Raw genomic sequence first — 21,413 nt, 5'->3', positions numbered from 1 at the left:
CCAAAATCAAGAGTCGGACGCTTAGCCAGCTGAGCCACCCAGGCACCCCTTTATTATACGTTTTTGATGTGGTGGGGAATTTACAAGTTATCTATTATTTTTGAGTATTGTGCCAAATGTTTTAAATTCATTATTTCTTTTACTGGCCCTGTAAGATAGTGTTGTCTTGTACCTATCATGATATAAACGCTTAGAGATGTTAATTACTAGTAATTAAGTGACAGAAATAGAATTCTTACCCTGGTCTATCTGGGGAAAAGCCTATATTTTTCCCACTGGACCACATCATCTCATAAGCCATAAGCATGGCATTATTATCTGATCTTGACTTACCTCCCTAACCTCATTTCCCACTTTTGCCCTTTACCCTGTAGTCACACTGATTGTCTCATCACTCCTCAGACATTCTAGCTTTTTTTTTTTTATCTCTATTTCTTGCTCATACTGATCCTTCTCCTTTGAATGTTGAAATGCTTCTACACATCTGGTTACTTCTCTTTATTCTTTGAAAATAACTGATCACCTCTCTGAAGAAACCATCCTAGATTTCCCCACACAGAATTTATTACCTGAATGTCCACAGGATCTTGCACATACCTCTATCACAGCCCGTGTTATATGAGACAGTTCCTCATGAGCAAGAACATACCTGCATTATTTTTGTATTACCAGTACACAAAAGCCTGATGAATTTTGAGTACTCAGTACTTAGTGAATAAACAAGTGCATGAATGGCACTAAGTAATCCCCATGCTATTTGAACAAAATAATTTAGAAAAGATTTGTTGATGGAAAGGAGTGAACTAGTAATGCAGTGGAAAAACAAAGGAGTAAGAATGCTCATGTCCTTCCCCAGGGTCAGTGTTTGATGGTCTTAATAGTGAATAATATCCACAGCTTAGAATTCAGCATTATTCACCTGTGTTTTTGGTTCCTAAAATTCTTAGTTTTTAAACAACCTAGTTTATATTTACTCTCTTTTCCTTCAGGCTGTTAGACACTTTTAAATTTTGAATGTCTTTGTCTATAACCATTTTTAAAAGCTGGCACTTAATAAAGACAAACCTAAGAATAAAAAGCTTTGTAATTTCCTCTTGAAAAAGTTGTTCTTTTTCCTTGAAGGACATTCTTATCATGCTTATTTAACTACTGTTACCCTTGTCACAGGTCAATATAATATACACCCTGAGATGCTGAAAAAAGTGAGGTGGAGGTGATAAACTTAAAATGACATTGGATCTATTCTGCATGTATTTTAACAAAAAAAAAAAAAAATTTTTGTTAATTTGGATTTTTTTTAAATTTTTTTTAAATTTAAATTGTCTTCTCTCTTTATTTTGCATTTTGTGATAGAAAGGGCTGATCAGTAAATTGTGGTAGCTCCTTTTTCTCCAAATAAAATTTAATTACAGGGGGCTTAGCAACTGGTTCCTCCATTAATAGAATTTGTGATATAATAAACAGTTCATCTTAGCAAGATTAAGAGTAGAATGAATTACTAGTAGTATGGAGTGGTGAAAAAAGGTTGAGTCTTTGCATTCATATAGGTACATGACATTGTACCATTTTGCCTCAAATTGTGGTAGAAATACAGGCTTTGGAATCTGCCTTTGGTACTAGATGTATAGTCGGCAGTAAATAAGTAATGATATTATTGAGAATTTGAAAGAAGAATCTGTTTTCATTTATTTTCTTTGAACTGAACTTGTAGGTTATTTTTAAATACCAAGAGAAATGTGGGATTATCTCCCTGGCATTAGTTATCTCTTTAAAAGACTTATATATGTGCAGAGAAGATTTTGATTACTTTTAGAGAAATGTTTTCATTACCAGTTTTTTTTTTTAGTGCCTCTCTTTTTGCTTCTTCTCCCCCATAGAAATCGGATACCAGCATCAGTGATTCCTTCAGTGAAGACGATATTGTCTCTTCTAAAAAAATGAACCAGTCAGAAGCTCTTGCCATATCTCCCAAGGTTCTGGAGTCAAGTGATAAGTTGAAAAAGAGGGCAGCGGGGAAGAAAAATAGGTGAGCCTCTCCATTAATGTTTATCTAGAGGCAAAAGCAAAGTCAGATTATTTTCACAAGATGTCTTAAAGTAAGTGACTTGTATTTCCCCAACACTATCATATTGGTTAAGTGAGTTATAATAATTCATTAAGTATTACCATCCTTAAAAGTGTAATAATATATGGGAGCCTAGGTGGCTCAGTCAGTTGAGTGTCCAACTCTTGATTTTGGCTCAGATCATGATTCCAGGGTCATGGGCTCGAGCCCACATAGGGCTCCATGCTGAGTGTGGAGTCTGCTTGGGATTCTCTCTCTCTTTCTCTCTCTCTGCCCCCTCCCTGCTTGTGCTCTCTCGCTCTCTCTCTCTCTCTCAAAAGAAAAATTTTTTTAAGTGTAATAATATGAAAAGATGGATACAGTAAAATGGGTAAGGGAGAAAGCAGAATTCTGGGTTGAATGTGTGCTGCACTACATTTATGTGGAAAATATACGTAAAGAAAAATGAAAAGGAGTACACTAAAATGATAGTAGTTATGTTAAAGTAGTGGGTAACTGAAGTAATGTCTGTATTCCTTGTAGAAAATCTAATTCTGTAACATCAGTTTTTATACTTGTGTGGAGACAAGCCTTTAGGTTATAAGAATGTTTTTTTGTTTTTGTTTTTTGAGAGAGAGAATGTGAGCAGGAGAGGGGCAGAGAGAATAGGGGACAGGATCTGAAGCAGGCTCTGTGCTAACAGCAGCGAGCCTGATGTGGGGCTCAAACTCACAAACTGGGAGATCATGACCTGAGCTGAAGTCGGATGCTCAACCAACTGAGCCACCCAGGTGCCCAGATTACAAGAATGTTTTTTAACATTTTTTGAAATTTCTTTCACTGTGGATTAGGACCAGAATTCTGGTGATTGAAGTCATTTCTCAATCCTCAATAACTTGTGAATTAAGATACTTGCTGCCCTTCTTCTTTCATTTTCTTGCCTATCAAACTAGATTATTTCATGTTGGGCCTCGGACTGTCTGTTTCACTGTCTATATTAACTCCTTGCAGAAATTTGGTTGAACAACAGATATCAGAAACTCCAGAAGATGCCCGAGTGATGACACTAAGTGTGGATAGACTGGCCCTTTTGGGTAGAACACATTCCGTCAGAATTATCATCGAAACAATGAGGGTCCCTCCAGATAGTCCTCAGATGACCTCTGGCAAAAAAAGCTTTTCTGGGAGACCACCTAACGTGACAGCAACAACAAAGCGGTACGTCTCTAATATGGAAGAGCTAAATTTGACATTTCTGCAAAGTGTATCTGATGATAATGATAAATAATTGTATAACATTTTATGATTTATAAAGTGCTTTCATATGAATCATTCAGTCAACAAAAATATAACAAATCCCTCACTAGGTTTTGGGCATGATATTAGGTGAGCATGAGAATAAAGGCAACTAAGACCCTGACTCTGTTGTTACATACTTTATAGTCAGAAAAGAAACACATTTAAATGGCTATCTATATAACACAGGAATATAGGAGCCAAAATAGGTGTGTTATATTTAAAGTGCTGTAGAAAATTTGTAGACTTACTGTGGTGATCATTTTCCAACATATACAAAAGTCAAATCATTATGCTGTATGCCTGAAACTAATACAATGTTATATGTCAATTATGTGTCAGTAATAGAGAGAGAGAGAGCGCAAACTATGGGAGCACAGGAAGTTCTGCCTGAAAGGACTAGTTGAAGGCTTTGAAGAGAAGAGATAGGGCCTCTGAGGATCTGAGGTGCTGAAAATAGGACCTTGAAAGATATGTAGGATTGATCAGGCAGTAAATACGTTTGTTATTTGGTTTATGTTTTAATCACCTTTTTTGGTTTTGATTTTTAGCACCTTCTTTGTGGAATATCACTTTCCTGTGGGCTTTTCTAAAGGTGGATTGGGAAAAACAGCTTTGATCACTGAGGTCGTTCGACTTGCCTCCAGTAAAATTACAGATGGAAGTAAGAGACTGGTTTTCTGCTCCTTAGACATTTTGGCTGTGGAAGAATTTTTCAATCCCTAAATACTCATCTGACTTTTATAGTACCGTAGAATCTTAGAAAGTATTTTGAGATGAATCTACTCTAATTCCTTTATTTTATAAGTGAGAAAACTGGCCTAGAGGTGCTAGGACTCTTCTGATTCAAGTCAGGAAGTCAGTAACATACCTGAGACTAGAATGCAGAACTCCTGATGCTTAGAGCATGTTTGTTCAACTATTGCCATTTTTCTTCTATTTTTTATTAAAAAAATTTTTTTTTAATGTTTATTTATTTTTGAGGGAGAGAGAGAGAGAGAGAGAGACAGAGTGCAAACAGGGGAGAGGCAGAGAGAGAGGAAGACACAGAATCAGAAGCAGGCTCCAGGCTCCGAGCTGTCAGCACAGAGCCTGACACAGGGCTCAAACCCGTGAACCACAAGATCGTGACCTGAGCCAAAGTTGGATGCTTAACTGACTGAGCCACCCAAGCACCCCTTTTATTCTTCTTTTTAAAACAGCTTTATCAAGATACAATCACATACTATACAGTGTAACTATTTGAAGTGTTCATTGAACCCACTGAAGAATTCAATCATTTTTATTATATTCGAAGTGTTGTGTAATCATCATGATCTAATTTAGAACATTTTCATCACTTCAAAAGAAATTCCTTACTCATTAGCATTCATTCCTCATTTTCCTGTCTCCACCCACACCTGCACTAAGCAATCCCTAATCTATTTTTTGTCTATGATTTTACTCTGGGCATTTCATATAAATGGAATCATACAATATGTGATTTTTGTAACTGGCTTCTTTGACTTACCATGATATTTTCAAATTTGCTCTATGTTATGGCATGTTTCAGTACTTTGCTCCTTTTTATGGCTATATAATATTTACTTGTATGGCTATACCACATTTGTTTATCCATTCATCAGCTGATGGGCATTTGGGTTGTTTCTGCTTTTTTGGCTGTTGTGGATAATGCTTATGAACATTAGTGTACATGTTTTTGTGTAGACATACGCTTTCATTTCCCTTGGGTATATACCTAACAGTGGAATTGCTGAGTCATATGATAACTGTATGTTTTAACTTTTTGAAGAACTGCCAGTTTTCAACAGCTGCTCCACCATTTTACATTCTCAGCAACTATGTGTGGAGGGTTCCAATTCTCCACATCTTCCCCAAAACTTGTTGTCTTTCATTATTTTTTATTTTAACCATTTTAGGGATTATGAAGTACTATCTCACTGTGGGGTTTTGGTTTGTTTGGTTGGTTGGTTTTTTAATTTTTTAAAAAAAACTTATTTTGAGAGAGAGAGAGAGAGAGAGAGAGAGAGAGAGAGAGAGAGAGAGAGGATCCTAAGCAGACTCTGTGCTGTCAACACAGAGCCCAACGCAGGGCACAATCCCACGAACTGTGAGAACATGACCTGAGCTGAAATCAAGAGTCAGACACTTAACTGACTGAGCCACCCAGGTGCCCTTCCCTGGGGTTTTGATTTGTATTACCCTATGATTAATGATGTTGAGTATGTTTTCATGTGCTTACTGTCCATTTGTATATCTTGGAGAAATGTTGCAGTCCTTTGGCCATTTTTAAGTTTTTGTTACTGGGTTGTAAGAATTCTTTATACATTCTGGATATAGGACCCTTATGAGAGCTATGATTTTCAAATATCTTCTCCCATTAACAGGCTGTCCTTTCACTTTCTAAAAAGTATCACTTATAGCACAAAAGTTTTAAATTTTGCTGTAGTCCAGTTTAGTTTTTCTTTTGTTGCATGCACTTTTGGTATTGTCTTTTTTTTTCTATTTTAAGTATTTTTACAAAAAAGTAAAAGGCTTAAAAGGGTACTATAATAAACATTTATGTTCCTGTCATCCAAAGTTATATAACTTTCTAACAGATTTTGTGAATATCTTTGCCTTGGTTATTCAATTTAATCCATGAACTGTTCATCAGTGTGGAATTCTTTCTCTGGGAGCTAATTTGAGAAGTAAGAGATATGATGCTAATTCTCCTATACATTCAAGTGACTTTCCTATATGGCATGGTAACATTGGATTTTTAAATTTTTATTTTGTTTCATTTATTTATTTTTAATGTTTATTTATTTTGAAAGAGAAAGATAGCATGAGCAGGGGAGGGGCAGAGAGAGAGGGAGGGAGGGAGGGAGGGGGAGAGAGAGAGAGAGAGAGAGAGAGAGAGAGAGAACAAACCCCAAGCAGGCTCCAGGCTGTCATCACAGAGCCCAACATGGGCTTGAACTCAAGAATCATGAGATAATGACCTAAACTGAAATTGAGATTCAGACACTTAACTGGCTAAGCCATCCAGGTGCCCCTATTTATTATTTTAACTAGATATAATCCATTTACTTGGTCAAAATCTTTGTAGGCAGTGTTGTAAATTTTATATTATTACTAAGATATTTTATGCATATGTAAGCAAATATGTTTATCCTTTCTCGCCCTCCCATTTTTACCCAAGTATTAGCATACTATATGCACTGTTCTGCACCTTGTCTTTAACAGTGTATCTTAGTAATTTTTTCATTAGTCCTTTCTGAGTCATAATATTCCATTGTATGCATATACCATAATTTAAACACCCTTTATTGTGAGGTACCTGGGTGGCTCAGTCACTTGAGCATCTGACTTCAGCTCAGGTCATAATCTCATGGTAAGTGGGTTTGAGCCCTGTATCAGGCTCTGTGCCGTCAGCACAGATCTCACTTTGGATCCTTTGTCCCGTCTCTCTCTCTGTACCTCCCCCACTCGCACTCTCTCTCAAAAATAAATAAACATAAAAAAAAATAAACATGCCTTGATTAATATATCAATATTTAAGTTATTTCAATTTTACTGTTAAAAACGGTACCTCAGGGGCGCCTGGGTTGGGCGTCTGACTTCAGCCAGGTCACGATCTCGTGGTCCGTGAGTTCGAGCCCCACGTCGGGCTCTGGGCTGATGGCTCAGAGCCTGGAGCCTGTTTCCGATTCTGTGTCTCCCTCTCTCTCTGCCCCTCCCCCGTTCATGCTCTGTCTCTCTCTGTCCCAAAAATAAATAAACGTTGAAAAAAAAAAAAAAAAGGTACCTCAGTAGAATAATTTTGTACATGCATCATTTCTCATTTGATGTGAGTATATCCAGCACAAACATTAAAAATACTTATTTACTCTTAAAAACAGCACTTAAAGTAATTTAATATATTTTTACTAGGATGTGTTGGTGTTATTTTCCCCATCACCTTAAAGGAAGAATTAGGGCATTTAAAATTTTTCATATGTTTACTTCTGGCTGAACGCTTAAATTATTGACAGCAACAGAAGCTGTTATGGAGGTTTGTTCAGAGCATTCAGGAATGCATAATTGATCCTGCTGGTTGAAAGTATATTTGAGGAGCTTTAATATGCTTAAAACTTATCAAACCCCTATATGCAGAGAAAAATGTTGGATCATTTTCTCCGATCTTCGCTTCTATCTCCATCTACCTGTGTCACATCTGGTGATTTTCTTAAAATTTCTCTGAGCCTCAGTTTCCCCATCTATAAAATTGAGATACAGCAAAGGCACATGAGTTTCAGTTAATGTAGTACCTGCAAAGCAAGGACACAAGGGATTGAAAGACAGTCAAATGGGATAATGAATATAAAAGCATTAATCTCTAAAATAGTATGTAACAAATAGTAGCTCACATTTACGGGGCACTAAACTACATGCCAAGAATTCAACTCAGTGTTTTATATACATTAACCATTTAACTGATTTTCATAAAAAAAAAACAAAACAAAACTCAGTCCTTTATGACTGTCTCACTCATAAATTAAAACACAAATACACAACAACAATCAAGTATCTTGTCTAAGATCATACAACTGGCTTATTGGTAAACTAGAATTTGAACCTAGAACATTTTATATTCCAAGCTCTGTGCTCTTAGTCTGTATTGCTTTTCAATTATTACTATCATTATTGTTGGCCACGGTAGTTGAGTTCTCCCCATGTCCTTCTGTAAAAGATCATATTGGAAGTGTGGAATAAGCATCAAACCAGGAATTAGAAGACAGATTCTAGTTCTGTTTATACCACACACTAATCGTATGACCTTAGGCAAATCACTTTTTTCATCTGTGGGCCTCTCTTAACAGTAACATGGATTGGACTAGGTATTTTCAAGATAACCTTCCAACTCTTATTTTCCACCCTTCCAGCTCTTAAAAAATAACTTCTCTGGGACATTGTTTAGCAATTTATTTACATGATTTCTTTTTCCATTGTTACCTAACTCGCTTTTTATGGTGGTAAAAACAAAAACACAAGCTTTAGAAACAGTTAAGATAATATAGTGCTAAAAATGTACCTAGATGGTGAGGAAAAATCTGAATGAAATAGTTTTGTTTGTACAAAAAAGACTTTTTGGTATCCACAGTGCTTTTTCATCTATTACCTCAGTCCTTTCAGCACACTGATGAGCTATGAGTGTTGTCTTACTTCCCTTTTCCTGGTAGGAAAATCAGGGAAACTGGTCTCTTGGGTGTGGGTTTCCTGGGCCCAGACCTTTTGTTTACAGTTCCTGTGTGGATCCAGATTAGAAGACCCAGATCCTGTTTATGAGTACCAAGAGAAGTATACAGAGTCAAGAATTAAGATGGCAAAGATGAGGGACGCCTGAGTGGCTCAGTTGGTCAAGCATCTGACTTTTGATTTTGGCTTAGGATCATAGTGCTGAGATCTGTACTGACAGTGCTGAGCCTGCTTGGGATTCTGTCTCTCTTCTCCTCCCCAACTCGCACATGTGTGCACTCTCTCTCAAAATAAATGAACTTAAAAAAAATTTTTTTTGTTGGGGCATCTGGGTGGCTCAGTCAGTTAATCCTCCGACTTCGGCTCAGGTCGTGATCTCTTGGTTTGTGAGTTTGAGCCCCACATCGGGCTCTGTGCTGACAGCTCAGAGCCTGGAGCCTGCTTCAGATTCTGTGTCTCCCCCTTCTCTCTGCTCCTCCCATGCTCATGCTCTGCCTCTTTCTGTTTCTAAATAATAAATAAACGTTAAAAAATAAACGTTTTATTTTTAAAAAGTTTTTAAGAACGTAGAAAAAATAAAGTTAAAAAAATGATGGCGAAGATGAATAAAATTGATCAGTAGACCAAAATGAGCAGTTTGAGTGAATACCAGAGGTAGCAAGTCTCTCTGTAACTGGGCCTTGTGAGGGTTTTCCACATCCATTTTAAGAGTATAGAAGTGAATGAACAGGAAGATCATTTTACAGGTGGTAAATTGTGGTTGAGGTGGTCACTAGCAAGTAACAGAACTGGAGCTGGAACTTTTATTCTTTGATTCTAATCCCAGATTCCTTTTTTTTTTTTTAATCTGTTAAAGCCCCATAGCAGTGAGCACAAACTCAAATACTACATTATCCCATTTACACTTGTTATTACAGCAGAAACCCCTTCCCTTCCATCTAAGAGACAGCTTTACCCTGCCTAACAACACTGCCAAGTAACATCAGTACCTGGCACCCTGTGTGAATATGATAGTAGGAGTCCCCTCCCCTAGTCTTCAGCCAGAAGCTAAACTCATTTTTGTTGTTACACTTTTCGATTCAATTCTCTTCATTTATCCCTCATTGTCCCACCTCCAGCCCAACCCCTTCTTTTGTTATACTGCTTACCACTTGTCTTTTAAAAACAATAAACCATATTACCTTACACCCAGTGAAGATCTCTTTTTTTCGCATCCTGTGCTCATGTGCTTGACATGAATTTCTCATAGCAAAACTAGAGCAACATAGCACTGCTTATCTTCCATGTGTCATACCTAGGGTTTTCTCTTTGTATCTGCTCCTTAAATCCCTATACCACTAACACCTTTAGGAAATTACACGGACTAGATTTCTGAAAGAGATTTTAGTTAGATTAAAAAGGAGGTGGGTGGGTGGTGTCAAAGCATGGATTGATGATGGCTCTAGTTGGGTAGCCTGACATGTGCTTATGTGTTTGATTCTCCTTACAGTGGTGAAATTCCAGCAGCGATCTGTGTTTCCAGTACAGTTTGGTGGCCCAATGATAGAACACTGGTGGAATTCCAACCTCACTTTCCAAATTTACACAAAGAAAACCCCACAGAAAAAGGTATCTCAAGTCTTTTTAACCTTTGCCTTACCATTTATACTAAGGAATTAGAGCATACTTAAAATTATATTCCTACCTAAACTAGGAATTTCTCCAGGCTCAAACAGCACTAATAACTTATTTCTAATTTCTGTTTACTATTTGTTATAAGTCAGATATGCTAAAAGCACTACACGAACACACTATCAAATTTAATCATTACAACTCTGTGAATTAGGTACATTATTATCTTTATTTTACAGACAAACTGAGATTTAGTGAAGTTTAGTAACTTGTCTAAGATCACACAAGCTAATAAAAGACAAAGCCAGGCAGAACTCCATCTCAAGTTTTCTGACTTCACATCCTAAGTTCTTAACCTTTTCACTGTATTCCCTGCTTACAGAGAGGTGACTACTTAGATTGATATAGGTTATTAGCCTTAATTTAAGACTCTATTTCCTATTTCCAGGCAGAATATGTAGAGATCCAAGAAAATATAATGTGGATAGCAGTTTTGACCAGCTTATTCCAAGTTTATCAAATGCACTTGCAGTTGGCACAACATAAATCAATAAACTATGTCATGAACAGTTTTTTGTTAAACAGTAGCCTTTTTAATCTTTGACCTCTTCTTTGGTATGGATCGCATGAGGAATATAGCTTGAGGTTTTTTTGTTTTTTCAGACGATATAAATAATACAAGATAATTCTACAACCTCAAGACAACCTCTGTAAACATTTCAGTATATTTACATTGAATCATCTAGCTAATGACTTCTTTCTAATAAGAGAATTATACATGTGTTTTGCAGAGAACTTGAAAAAATATTTTTGAAAAGCAAAAATTGTCTATAATCCCATCACCAAGAAATAACTATTGTTAATATTTGTTTTCCCTTTGCTTTTTCCAAATGAATACAATACATGTGTAAATCTTTGGCAGTATTAGGATAACTTTGTATACAGCGTTTATCCTGCTTTTTAAAAAGTTTAACATTATCTTTATAAATATTTGAAGATTTACTATATATAACTTAATACCCTATTTTACCAAACATCAAAACAGATATTGGTCATATTATTTCAGACTTTTTGTAAACATCATTTTAATGGCTACATATTATTGCATTGTAGCAGTATGGTCTATAATTAATAATTCCTGATTATTGGACCTCTAGTTCTAATTGTTAATTTTTAAGACATTTAAATATTTAAGATATATTTGTGTATAAGTTTTTTATGTGTTTCTTATTTCTTTAGTATAAATTCCCAGAAGCAATTACTAAGCTAAAGAGTATATTTTTTAATTTTTTTTTTTAATGTTTATTTTTGAGACAGAGGGAGACAGAGCGCGAGTGGGGGAGGGGCAGACAGAGAGGGAGACACAGAATCTGAAACAAGCCCTGGGCTGTGTGCTGTCAGCACAGAGCCCGATGCGGGGCTTGAACCCACGAACCATGAGATCATGACCTGAGCCGAAGTCAGACGCTTAACTGACTTAGCCACCCTGGCGCCCCAAAACAGTAAATATTTAAGGGGCACCTGAGTGGTTCAGTCAGTTGAGCATGTCTGACTTTTGATTTTGGCTCAGGTCACGATCTCCCAGTTCATGAGATTGAGCCCCACATTAGTCTCTGAGCTGACAGTGCAGAGCCTGCTTGGGGTTCTCTCTCTCCCTCTCTCTCTGCTCCTCCCTCCCCCCAAAATAAGTAAATAAATAAACTTTAAAAAAAAGAGTGAATATTTTTATTGCCAAATTTGCGGTCCAGAAGTATGTTGCCAGTTTATATTCCCAGCTTCACACATATGATAGCCTCTGTTTTTCCATAACCTTGATAGCATGAGATATATTAAGTTTTGTAATTTTACTAGCCTAATGGCAAAAATTTGTATCATCTAAATTTTATTTTTTTATTTTTATTAGTGAAGTTGAAAACTTTTTGTAAAACATTAACTCTTAAAAATAAAAAAAAATAATCTTCCAAACTCTTGGTGACTTATGAAACTCTCTATAATTTTCCAGAGAGAAGTAATAAAACCCAGAATGGGGACCAAAATATGACAGAATATAGATTCCCACTTAAAGCTGCCTTCGTCAAATAGTTAAGCTATTTACTTCATAAAGCATGGGTTCTCTTCTAAGCTGTCCTATGTTGTCACTTCAGTTAAAATCTCCCGTGGCTTGTCTTTAGTTAACCTGAATTTTTTCTTTCCTTCTCTCAGCCAGAAGTCATTGGATCTGCATCAATGCCTTTACGAAGTGTCATTCAGTCTGAATTGCTTTCTTTCAGTAACCAGCTTCCAGTGCGACAGGAAAATGGTCAGACTCCACTTGGCCCCCTTAAGGTACATAGATATACATTCAGGTAATCAGGTATTTACAGAGCATGCATCACTGGCTAGCATGAACAAGAAAATCAATGAACAAGAGGCCTCTCCTCTTGCACTTCTGTTAAAATAGGGCAGCAGACCAGAAGTAGACCCACAAACGTATGGCCAACTAATTTTTGACAAACAGGAAAGAACCATCCAATGGAAAAAAAGACAGTCTTTTTAACAAATAGTGCTGGGAGAACTGGACAGCAACATGCAGAAGATTGAAACTAGACCACTTTCTTACACCATTCACAAAAATAAACTCAAAATGGATAAAGGACCTGAATGTGAGACAGGAAACCATCAAAACCCTAGAGGAGAAAGCAGGAAAAGACCTCTCTGACCTCAGCCACAGCAATTTCTTACATGACACATCCCCAAAGGCAAGGGAATTAAAAGCAAAAATGAACTACTGGGACCTTATGAAGATAAAAAGCTTCTGCACAGCAAAGGAAACAACCAACAAAACTAAAAGGCAACTAACGGAATGGGAAAAGATATTTGCAAATGACATATTGGACAAAGGGCTGGTATCCAAAATCTATAAAGAGCTCACCAAACTCCACACCCGAAAAACAAATAATCCAGCAAAGAAATGGGCAGAAAACATGAATAGACACTTCTCTAAAGAAGACATCCGGATGGCCAACAGGCACACGAAAAGATGCTCAACGTCACTCCTCATCAGAGAAATACAAATCAAAACCACACTCATATATCACCTCACACCAGTCAGAGTGGCCAAAATGAACAAATCAGGAGACTATAGATGCTGGCGAGGATGTTGAGAAACAGGAACCCTCTTGCAGTGTTGGTGGGAATACAAATTGGTGCAGCCACTCTGGAAAACAGTGTGGAGGTTCCTTAAAAAATTAAAAATAGACCTACCCTATGACCCAGCAATAGCACTGCTAGGAATTTACCCAAGGGATACAGGAGTACTGATGCATAGGGGCACTTGTACCCCAATGTTTATAGCAGCACTCTCAACAATAGCCAAATTGTGGAAAGAGCCTAAATGTCCATGAACTGATGAATGGATAAAGAAATTGTGGTTTATATACACAATGGAGTACTACGTGGCAATGATAAAGAATGAAATATGGCCCTTTGTAGCAATGTGGATGAAACTGGAGAGTGTTATGCTAAGTGAAATAAGCCATACAGGGAAAGACAGATACCATATGTTTTCACTCTTATGTGGATCCTGAGAAACTTAACAGAAACCCATGGGGGAGGGGAAGGAAAAAGAAAAAGAGGTTAGAGTGGGAGAGAGCCAAAGCATCAGAGACTTAAAAACTGAGAACAAACTGAGGGTTAATGGGGGGTGGGAGGGAGGGGAGGGTGGGTAATGTGTATTGAGGAGGGCACCTTTTGGGATGAGCACTGGGTGTTGTATGGAAACCCATTTGACAATAAATTTCATATGTTGAAAAAAAAATAGGGCAGCAGAATTACTGTGAAGAAAATAAACAGTATGATATAATAGTGAATACCTGGGAGGAAATAGACAATGGTGGTCAGAGAAGGTCTCTCTAAGAAAGTAACATTTTAGGTAAGATATGAAGAAGGAGAAGAGGCCACCAAGTAAAAAGCAGAGGAAAGATCATTCCAGAGAAAGGGAATAACACAGGCAAAGGCCGTAAAGCAAGAATGTTGCCATATAATAGTGAGCCAAGAAGGAGAATGGTAGAGAGTAAGATTGGACAGGCACTCAGTAGCCATATCATTCAGAGTTTTGTAGGTCAGCATAAAGAGTGTAGATTTTATCGTTAGAGCCATGAAAGGACTTTGAAGTATGAGAAAAACATCTGATTGACTTTTTTTTTAAGTTTATTTATTTTGAGAGAGTGTGAGTCAGGGAGGGGCAGAGAGAGAGGGAGAGAGAGAGAATCTCAAGCAGGCTCCTTGCTGTCAGCACAGAGCCTGATGTGGGGCTCAAACCCACAAACCGTGAAATCATGACCTGAGCTGAAGTCGGAAGCTTAACCGACTGAACCACCCAGGTGCCCCTGATTTACATTTTTAAAAGGTAACTGTGGACAATAGATTGTGGGGGGCAAGAAGAAAAATAGGGAGACTGTTGAATTAGTCCAGGAAAGAGATAATTGATGGCTTGGACTAGAGTAGTCACAGGGAACAAGGAGAGAAGTGGCTGAGTTTGTAGCCTGGTGGAATGAATTCTGATATATAATTCGTTGGAGAGAGGGTTCTTTCCTTGTATTAAGAAGCTGCAGGATTTCTTAGGTAGCAGAATTTGAATGTGTAACTTCAGTATGGCTTTGTCTTATTGTCCTGGTGAGCTTTTAAAATCACAGCCAGGGGCACCTGGATGGCTCAGTCAGTTAAGCTTCTGACTTCAGTTCAGGTCATGATCTCATGGTTAGTGAGTTCAAGCCCCACGTCAGGTTCTGTGTTGACAGCTGAGAGCCTAGAGCCTGCTTTAGATTCTGGTCTCCCCCTCTTTCTTCCCCTCCCCTGCTCATGCTCTGTCTGACCCTGTCTCTCAGAAAATTAAAAAAAAAAAAATTTTATAAAAAAAACATCTTTTTTTAATTATCACCGCCATACCCATGTCATTTCCATGGCTCTCCATTATCCAAAAGATAAAATACAGGGCTCACTATGTGGCCCTAACATACCACTTGCAGCTTCCTTACCAGTAGCCATATCAAACTATGTAAAGAATTAGTAAGGTATCATGATGGTTCATACCTCCATGCTTTTAATCTTGATTTTCACGCTGCTGCCTCCTCTTGAAAGCCCTCTCTGCCTCCTTCCTGGTCTTCTTGATAATAAATACCAGTTAGTTTTAAGGACTTGTGTGATTGTCATTGCAAAAAATTAATATCACATTACTCTTTCCCTATCAAAATTTTATTTTCTGTTTGCCTCATTCATTCTGGACTGCAAGGTTAAAACCAGAAAAGAGGAATTAATAGAACTGATGGACTAGAAATTGTTTCTGTCCTGGTTCTGTTGAGAGAAGTACCGTTGTAGATAGATTGCTGTCCGTATTCAATAGAGTGAAATAACTTTGCTGTGGATTTTAAATAAAGGGAACAGCAAGTCCCCTTTATCCCTAATAACTTCAAACTTAGAGAAAAATTGCAAATATAGAACAAAGAATTCACATACCCTTTACCTAGACTCACCAATTACTAACATTTGTCACATTTGCTTTATAATTATCTACCTCCTGTCTCTCCCTTTCTTCCTGTCTTTCTTTGTCTCCCTGTGCACTCTCCCCCACACCCACACACAATTTTTGTTCTCAAGTATTTGAGAATATGTTATAGACATCATGCCTCTTTCCCCCCTAAATTCTTATATTTCCTAAGAACAAGAACATTATACAAAACACTGTACAATTATAAAAATAGAGTTAACATTGATAATGTCTGTAGTCCATATGCAAGTTTCACTAATTGTGCCAATACTTCCATGTAAAGATTTTTTTTTTTCCATTCCAGGATTATCCATTACATTTGTCATGTCTCTCTAATCTTTAGTCTAGAACAGTTTTGCAACCTTTCTTTGTCTTTCAGTACTTTGATTTTTTTTTAAGTGAGACCTTTTATGTGTAGAATGTCTTCCACTGTGGTTTACCTGAATCACTTATTACTACCAATGATTGTAAGATGATGATTTTCTAACTCCTCCATTCCTTATGTATTTACTAATTGCATTCTACTATACAGAAGAGTTGTCCCTTCTCCCATGTTTGTTTATATCGGTATAGACTAATGGTTTTTTACATTATTCAGTGTTATTGTCCTTTACTATTATTGTTCTTTTTGATGCTCAAATTGTCCCAGATTTGGCCCATGTGAGCTCCTTTGACTGAATTCTGTGTTCTTTTGATATATCTGCATCCTTTTCTGAGCATATCCTTATTTTCTGGCACAAGATGATGTTCTAGGCTCAGCTTATATTGTTGACAAATCATCTGTCTAGCTTTTCTTAATCCTGATAAGGTAATGTATATACAGACTATTAGTGTTCCTACTATTATGGTATTTGAGAATGAGTTAATTATTTTCTAATAATCTGATTTGCCTCTAGCTCCAAAATTCTGATTCTGATTTCAGAAGGCCCACTAACTCTCTTCCTTTTGTTTTTATAGGTAACTGTGGAGCTTGTTATACATAACAAGGATTTCACTTGTGTGAATACTAAATTACGTAACAGCACCCAACATGGCCCACTTTGTACTGTTACAAGTCCAGATCAGACATTATCAGAACCTGATCAACATGTTACCTGTACTAAAAATCCAGAGAACCTAAATCAAATTCACGAAGAAGTTGCAAAGAAAGTACAGAATTTGATACTCTCCAACCCAAAGTCACCAAGCCCTGTTGTGCCAAATCCTTCAACCTTCATGGCTGTGCCAGCCTCTCACAATTTAGCAAATCAGACAGATGGGTCAACAAAAGAGAGTGCTTTGCTGTTGCATGTGCTGTTGATGGTGGTCGATGGGAAAGATTTCATTACTGGAGAATCTGACAAACCTCCGCCATGCAATGTTTATTTAAATTGCAAACTTTTCAGCACAGAGGAAGTCACCAGATCTATCATCGCATGGGGCACAACACAACCAGTCTTCAACTTTTCTCAGGTAACTTTGTACATATCTTAACCTTCTATATCTATTAGGGCCATATGGAGGTGGGAGACAAGTATGTTTCCCAAATCATAATTCCATTATAAAGGAAACCTAGAATGTTCAGACTGGGAGAGACCTTTGTAATTAGCTGGTGTGCAGATCCATTCCCACTATGGGATGGGAAGAGGAAAAGACACTATCAACATTTTAAAACTTTTTATGTCTTCATTTTCTTCTGTCTCAATTGTTGTGGTTTCCCACTGTTTCTTTTGCCTGAGTTCTGAATTCTATTCCTTTATCCTTCCTCTAGAACTAAACTTTCCCCTTTCTTTTCTGTATGTCCAAGCTTTTTGTTTTTTTAATTTTTTCTCTAATTTATTCCTCTACTTGTTTTAATACTTATCTGGCTTGATTTCTCTGTAGAATTTGATGCTATTGCTTAAATTGTTTCCTGTTTTGGGGAGCCTAGGCAGCTCAGTTGGTTAAATGTCTGACTCTTGATTTTTGCTCAGTTCATTATCTCACAGTTTATGAGGTTGAGCCCTATATTGGGCTCTATGGTGACAGTGCAGAGCCTGCTTGGGACTCTCTCTCTCCACCCCCCTCTCTCTGTCCTTGCCCAGCTTATGTTCTCTTCTCTTGCTCTGTCAAAATAAACAAACTTTAAAAAAAAAAAATAGTTTCCTTTCTTGATTTTTGTAACTCCACTCTCTTATTTTCTTCCTGAATCAACAACAGCTCTTTTTTGGTCTTTGGGACAGCAGGAAAACTAGGAAACGAGTGGTGGCCCCAGCACTCCTTTCTCCCTTTCTTTTACCTTTAATTACTGGTACTCCTCTGCATTACTTTTATTCTTGGCACTGTTCCAAACCAACCCGCTTTTCCCATGGTCACTCCTTCCACTCCCATAGCTTCATCTATTATTTTTATGAAGATAACTTCCAAATCTATACTTCCATGTAGGCCAGACATTCCCTCAGGTTTCTGATCTCTCTGTGTAACTGCTGGTCATCATCCCCAAATGTCTCAAAAGCACTTTACACTTGGCACCTAATGCACGGCCTGGCATATCACAGGTATTCAGTAAAGGTATGTAAATGAAAGAAGGAATTCAAATGTGTCTGAATCTGAATTTATTATTCCTTCCAAATCTGTTCCTCCTCCTCCTATCTGCCCTAATTCATACTGTAATCTACTCAGAAACCCGAGCAGAACCTGAAAGGTATCCTTGATTCTTTATTACATAATTATTCACCAAATCCAATAGATGCTGCAAACTTCATTCTCCAGACGAAATCCTCTCACTCAACCCGACTGCTACTGCTTTCATTCAGGCCCTCTTTCTCATTCCAAATAGCCTTCAGTCTAGTCTGTTTCTGGTCTCTCCATGTCCATTCCTTTTTGTACCAATAGGAATGATCTTTCTAAAATATTAACCCGAGTATTTTATTCCCCTGGTTTAGACTTTTCAGTAATTCCCCATAGCCTTCAGAGTAGGTAAGATGTTTAGTTTGGACTATAAGCCCATTTGACAACTGCCTGACTGTACTTCTCCAGTCTCTACTCCTGTCACTCTTCCCTTCACACTAGATAGTCCAGCTATGCTCAGCTACTTGCAGTTTCCTAAATGTTCTTTTTCCCTACCTCTGTGTCTTTTTGTGTGCTTTTCCTCTGCCTTACATTTCCTCCTCACCCTTCATGACTCCTATTAGGTAGAACTTTTTAGACATTAATTTTATTCTGCTTATCCCTAAGAATTTAATGTTACTTTCTGCCAGCAGCTTTCTCTGAAATCTCTCCTTTGTAGGTTAGGTCGCTATGTTTTAGTTTTTTTAGTTTCACAGAACAGAAATGTGCTCAGGTACCTTATGTAATTGGAGTTTCTTAGATGGATACAAAAGTAGGTCTGCTCAGGATCTCTGCTCTTCTGGTGTCTTCCTGTCATCTTGCCTTACCTAATTTCTGATTTCACCCTTTTTCCTTTCACGTTCTATTGATTTCATCATGGGGCTTATCTCTTCTCTGCTGATGCAGTTATACTGCAGCTTAGGTCACTTCAAATTGGTGGGCCCTTCATTCTGCCATTAAGGAAACAGACTCGCTCTTGGCTGCAGATCTCTGCTTCTCTTCATGACTTTTCTTTCTCTTTCATCTACCAGCTGGCTGGCCAGTTCTCAAATAATTTTACATTGGAAATCCAAATGAACAGTTGACTTGTTATTCACCATGACAGAAGATTGGGCAGAGCTTTTTGCATTAGGCCATTGCATCCAACCAGTGGGCTGGCTGCCCTTTGATTAGGTGCTCAACCCTTGTCTAGTCAGTAGCCATCTTTCTTTCAGAAAAACATCTGTCTTTCCGCAGGGATTTACAAATAGGTCATTTTGCCTTAGAAAGGCTTGGATGAGGCAGCAGGCGCAGTCATTGATATGTCTGTGTCCTCAAAGCCCCATCTATATGACCTTTGTCATCAGAGAACTATTACCATTTTGTATTTGGCCTTAATTGGTCTCTTACACCAGACTAGCTTCTCTTGAGAATACAGAGTGGGTTTTATTTTAATGTCTTCAGTTCCTAGCACTGTGCATGGCTTTCAGTTAGTACTTGTTGAATAAAAGTATAAATTGATCCTTTTTCTCAGGTGTTGGTTTTTGTGTTGTTTTTTTGATTGTTCCTCTCCCCAGGTGATTCCTGTCTCTCTGTCTTCCAAATACCTGGAAAGGCTGAAGAACAATGTGATGGTAATTGAAACTTGGAACAAGGTGCAGAGCCCAGGACAGGACAAATTGCTCGGGCTGGTGAAACTCCCCCTCCATCAGTTTTACGTGTCATTCAAGTAAATAGGATCTTTTGGAGTATTCTTTACTTTACATCTTTAACTTTGTTTGGACTGAAGAGGAATTCTTTGGGTTTGCAAACATGACTAGCCCAATAATACCTTGGAGGACTTTTCTCAGTGTCACCACAGTGGCTGCTCTTTCTATGTTAAAACAGTTCACAGATACTGCTTACCATGTTTCAGGCCCTATGCTAAGAACCTTTCATACATCAAGTCATTTAATCCTCACAACAGTTTTCTAAGGCAGGTAACTTTTATTTCCCCTATTTTACAGATGAGTTAATAGAGGCACAGAGGATTTAAATAACTTGTTATATTTATTGTAAGTAGTAGAACCAGGCTTAGAACCCAGAGAGTTCTACTGCTTCACCAAGAAGCTCTACTACCAAAGGTTATCACCTCACAAAATTAATGGTTTATCTCTGTCACAAAAACATGATGATTATTCCCATCAGCTATCTGCATGATTTCTCTACTGAGTATTGTCTTTTGGACCTACAGATTTGATCACTGTACCTCACTTATCACTCAGTAGGGTATTGATTTATCTGGAGGTTATTTCTGTCCTCACTACAGACTGTTAATTTTTTGTTTTGGTTCAAGGTACTGATTTTTAATTATTTTAACACTGACTTCTTTCCTAAGAGCTTTCTCATGGTGCTGTGTTTTAAATGTTGTGTTTTACATTTTACAGAGAACACTTTAGTGTGCACTGTTTCATGTGAGCCTTCCTATAACCCAGGAAGTATTATCATTATCCCCTTTTTACAAATGAGGAAGCTTGTCCTTTGACTTGAAAAAATCAACCTCTCTGGCTTTATTTTCATCATCTGTAAAATGAGGGTGATGATAGACCCCTGTCTCCCTTGTGGCACAATTGTGATAATCCAGTGAGAAAATAAATGGGTAAGCCTTCTGTGAACAGTGAAATACTTATGATGGTAGCACTGGAGAGCATGGTCAGGCTAAGGAGTGCTACTGGAATCATGCCACTGTCAGCTGTAGGCTTTGGCTTTTTCCCCTTTTTTTGCTTGTGATATTAGTGTAGTCTGGTATTTCCCTTCCCTTCTCATTTCATTAGACCCCATTCTTCGCTGACAGAGCATAAAATAATCATAGCTACCAGGTACTTAGCACTTATTGTGTAGTAAGTATTGTAGTTGGTATTTTATATTTGTTTCCTCGACTTAGTCCTAACTGCCCTTTGAGGAAGTTTTATTACCTACATTTTACAGAAGACGAAACAGACTTAGAAATGTTAAGTTGATTACTTAGAGTCATCCAACAATTAAGTGGAGAGCTAAGATTTAGCATGGTCTGATGAGCATTTGGACTTTTTTAATCTGTTAATAGTGGATAATATCAACCTTGGCAGTGTTAGAAGGATTATAGATGGAAGATGTTATTGGTAATATTATCCAAGTCTTATCTGCCAGACA

General features: G+C 37.6%; 1 protein-coding gene across 6 annotated transcripts in view; it reads left to right on the top strand.

The window, feature by feature from the left end:
• The window catches only part of C2CD3 (C2 domain containing 3 centriole elongation regulator), a 144,331-nt gene that overhangs the window by 38,847 nt on the left and 84,071 nt on the right, over positions 1 to 21,413 (top strand). For all 6 annotated transcript variants that reach the window (XM_053900079.1, XM_019449792.2, XM_053900080.1 and 3 more), the window contains 7 exons: positions 1,878 to 2,026; positions 3,056 to 3,262; positions 3,892 to 4,004; positions 10,050 to 10,168; positions 12,374 to 12,496; positions 16,653 to 17,147; positions 19,820 to 19,971. In XM_053900079.1, coding sequence (XP_053756054.1) covers positions 1,878 to 2,026; positions 3,056 to 3,262; positions 3,892 to 4,004; positions 10,050 to 10,168; positions 12,374 to 12,496; positions 16,653 to 17,147; positions 19,820 to 19,971 — 1,358 coding nt within the window. The remainder of the gene's footprint in view (positions 1 to 1,877; positions 2,027 to 3,055; positions 3,263 to 3,891; positions 4,005 to 10,049; positions 10,169 to 12,373; positions 12,497 to 16,652; positions 17,148 to 19,819; positions 19,972 to 21,413) is intronic.

Source organism: Panthera pardus, unplaced genomic scaffold (assembly GCF_024362965.1).
Source record: "Panthera pardus isolate Hobbes unplaced genomic scaffold, ASM2436296v1 HiC_scaffold_12, whole genome shotgun sequence".
Lineage (NCBI taxonomy): Eukaryota > Metazoa > Chordata > Mammalia > Carnivora > Felidae > Panthera > Panthera pardus.
Note: the sequence above shows the minus strand (reverse complement) of the source record. Positions and strands in the feature narration are given on the sequence as shown.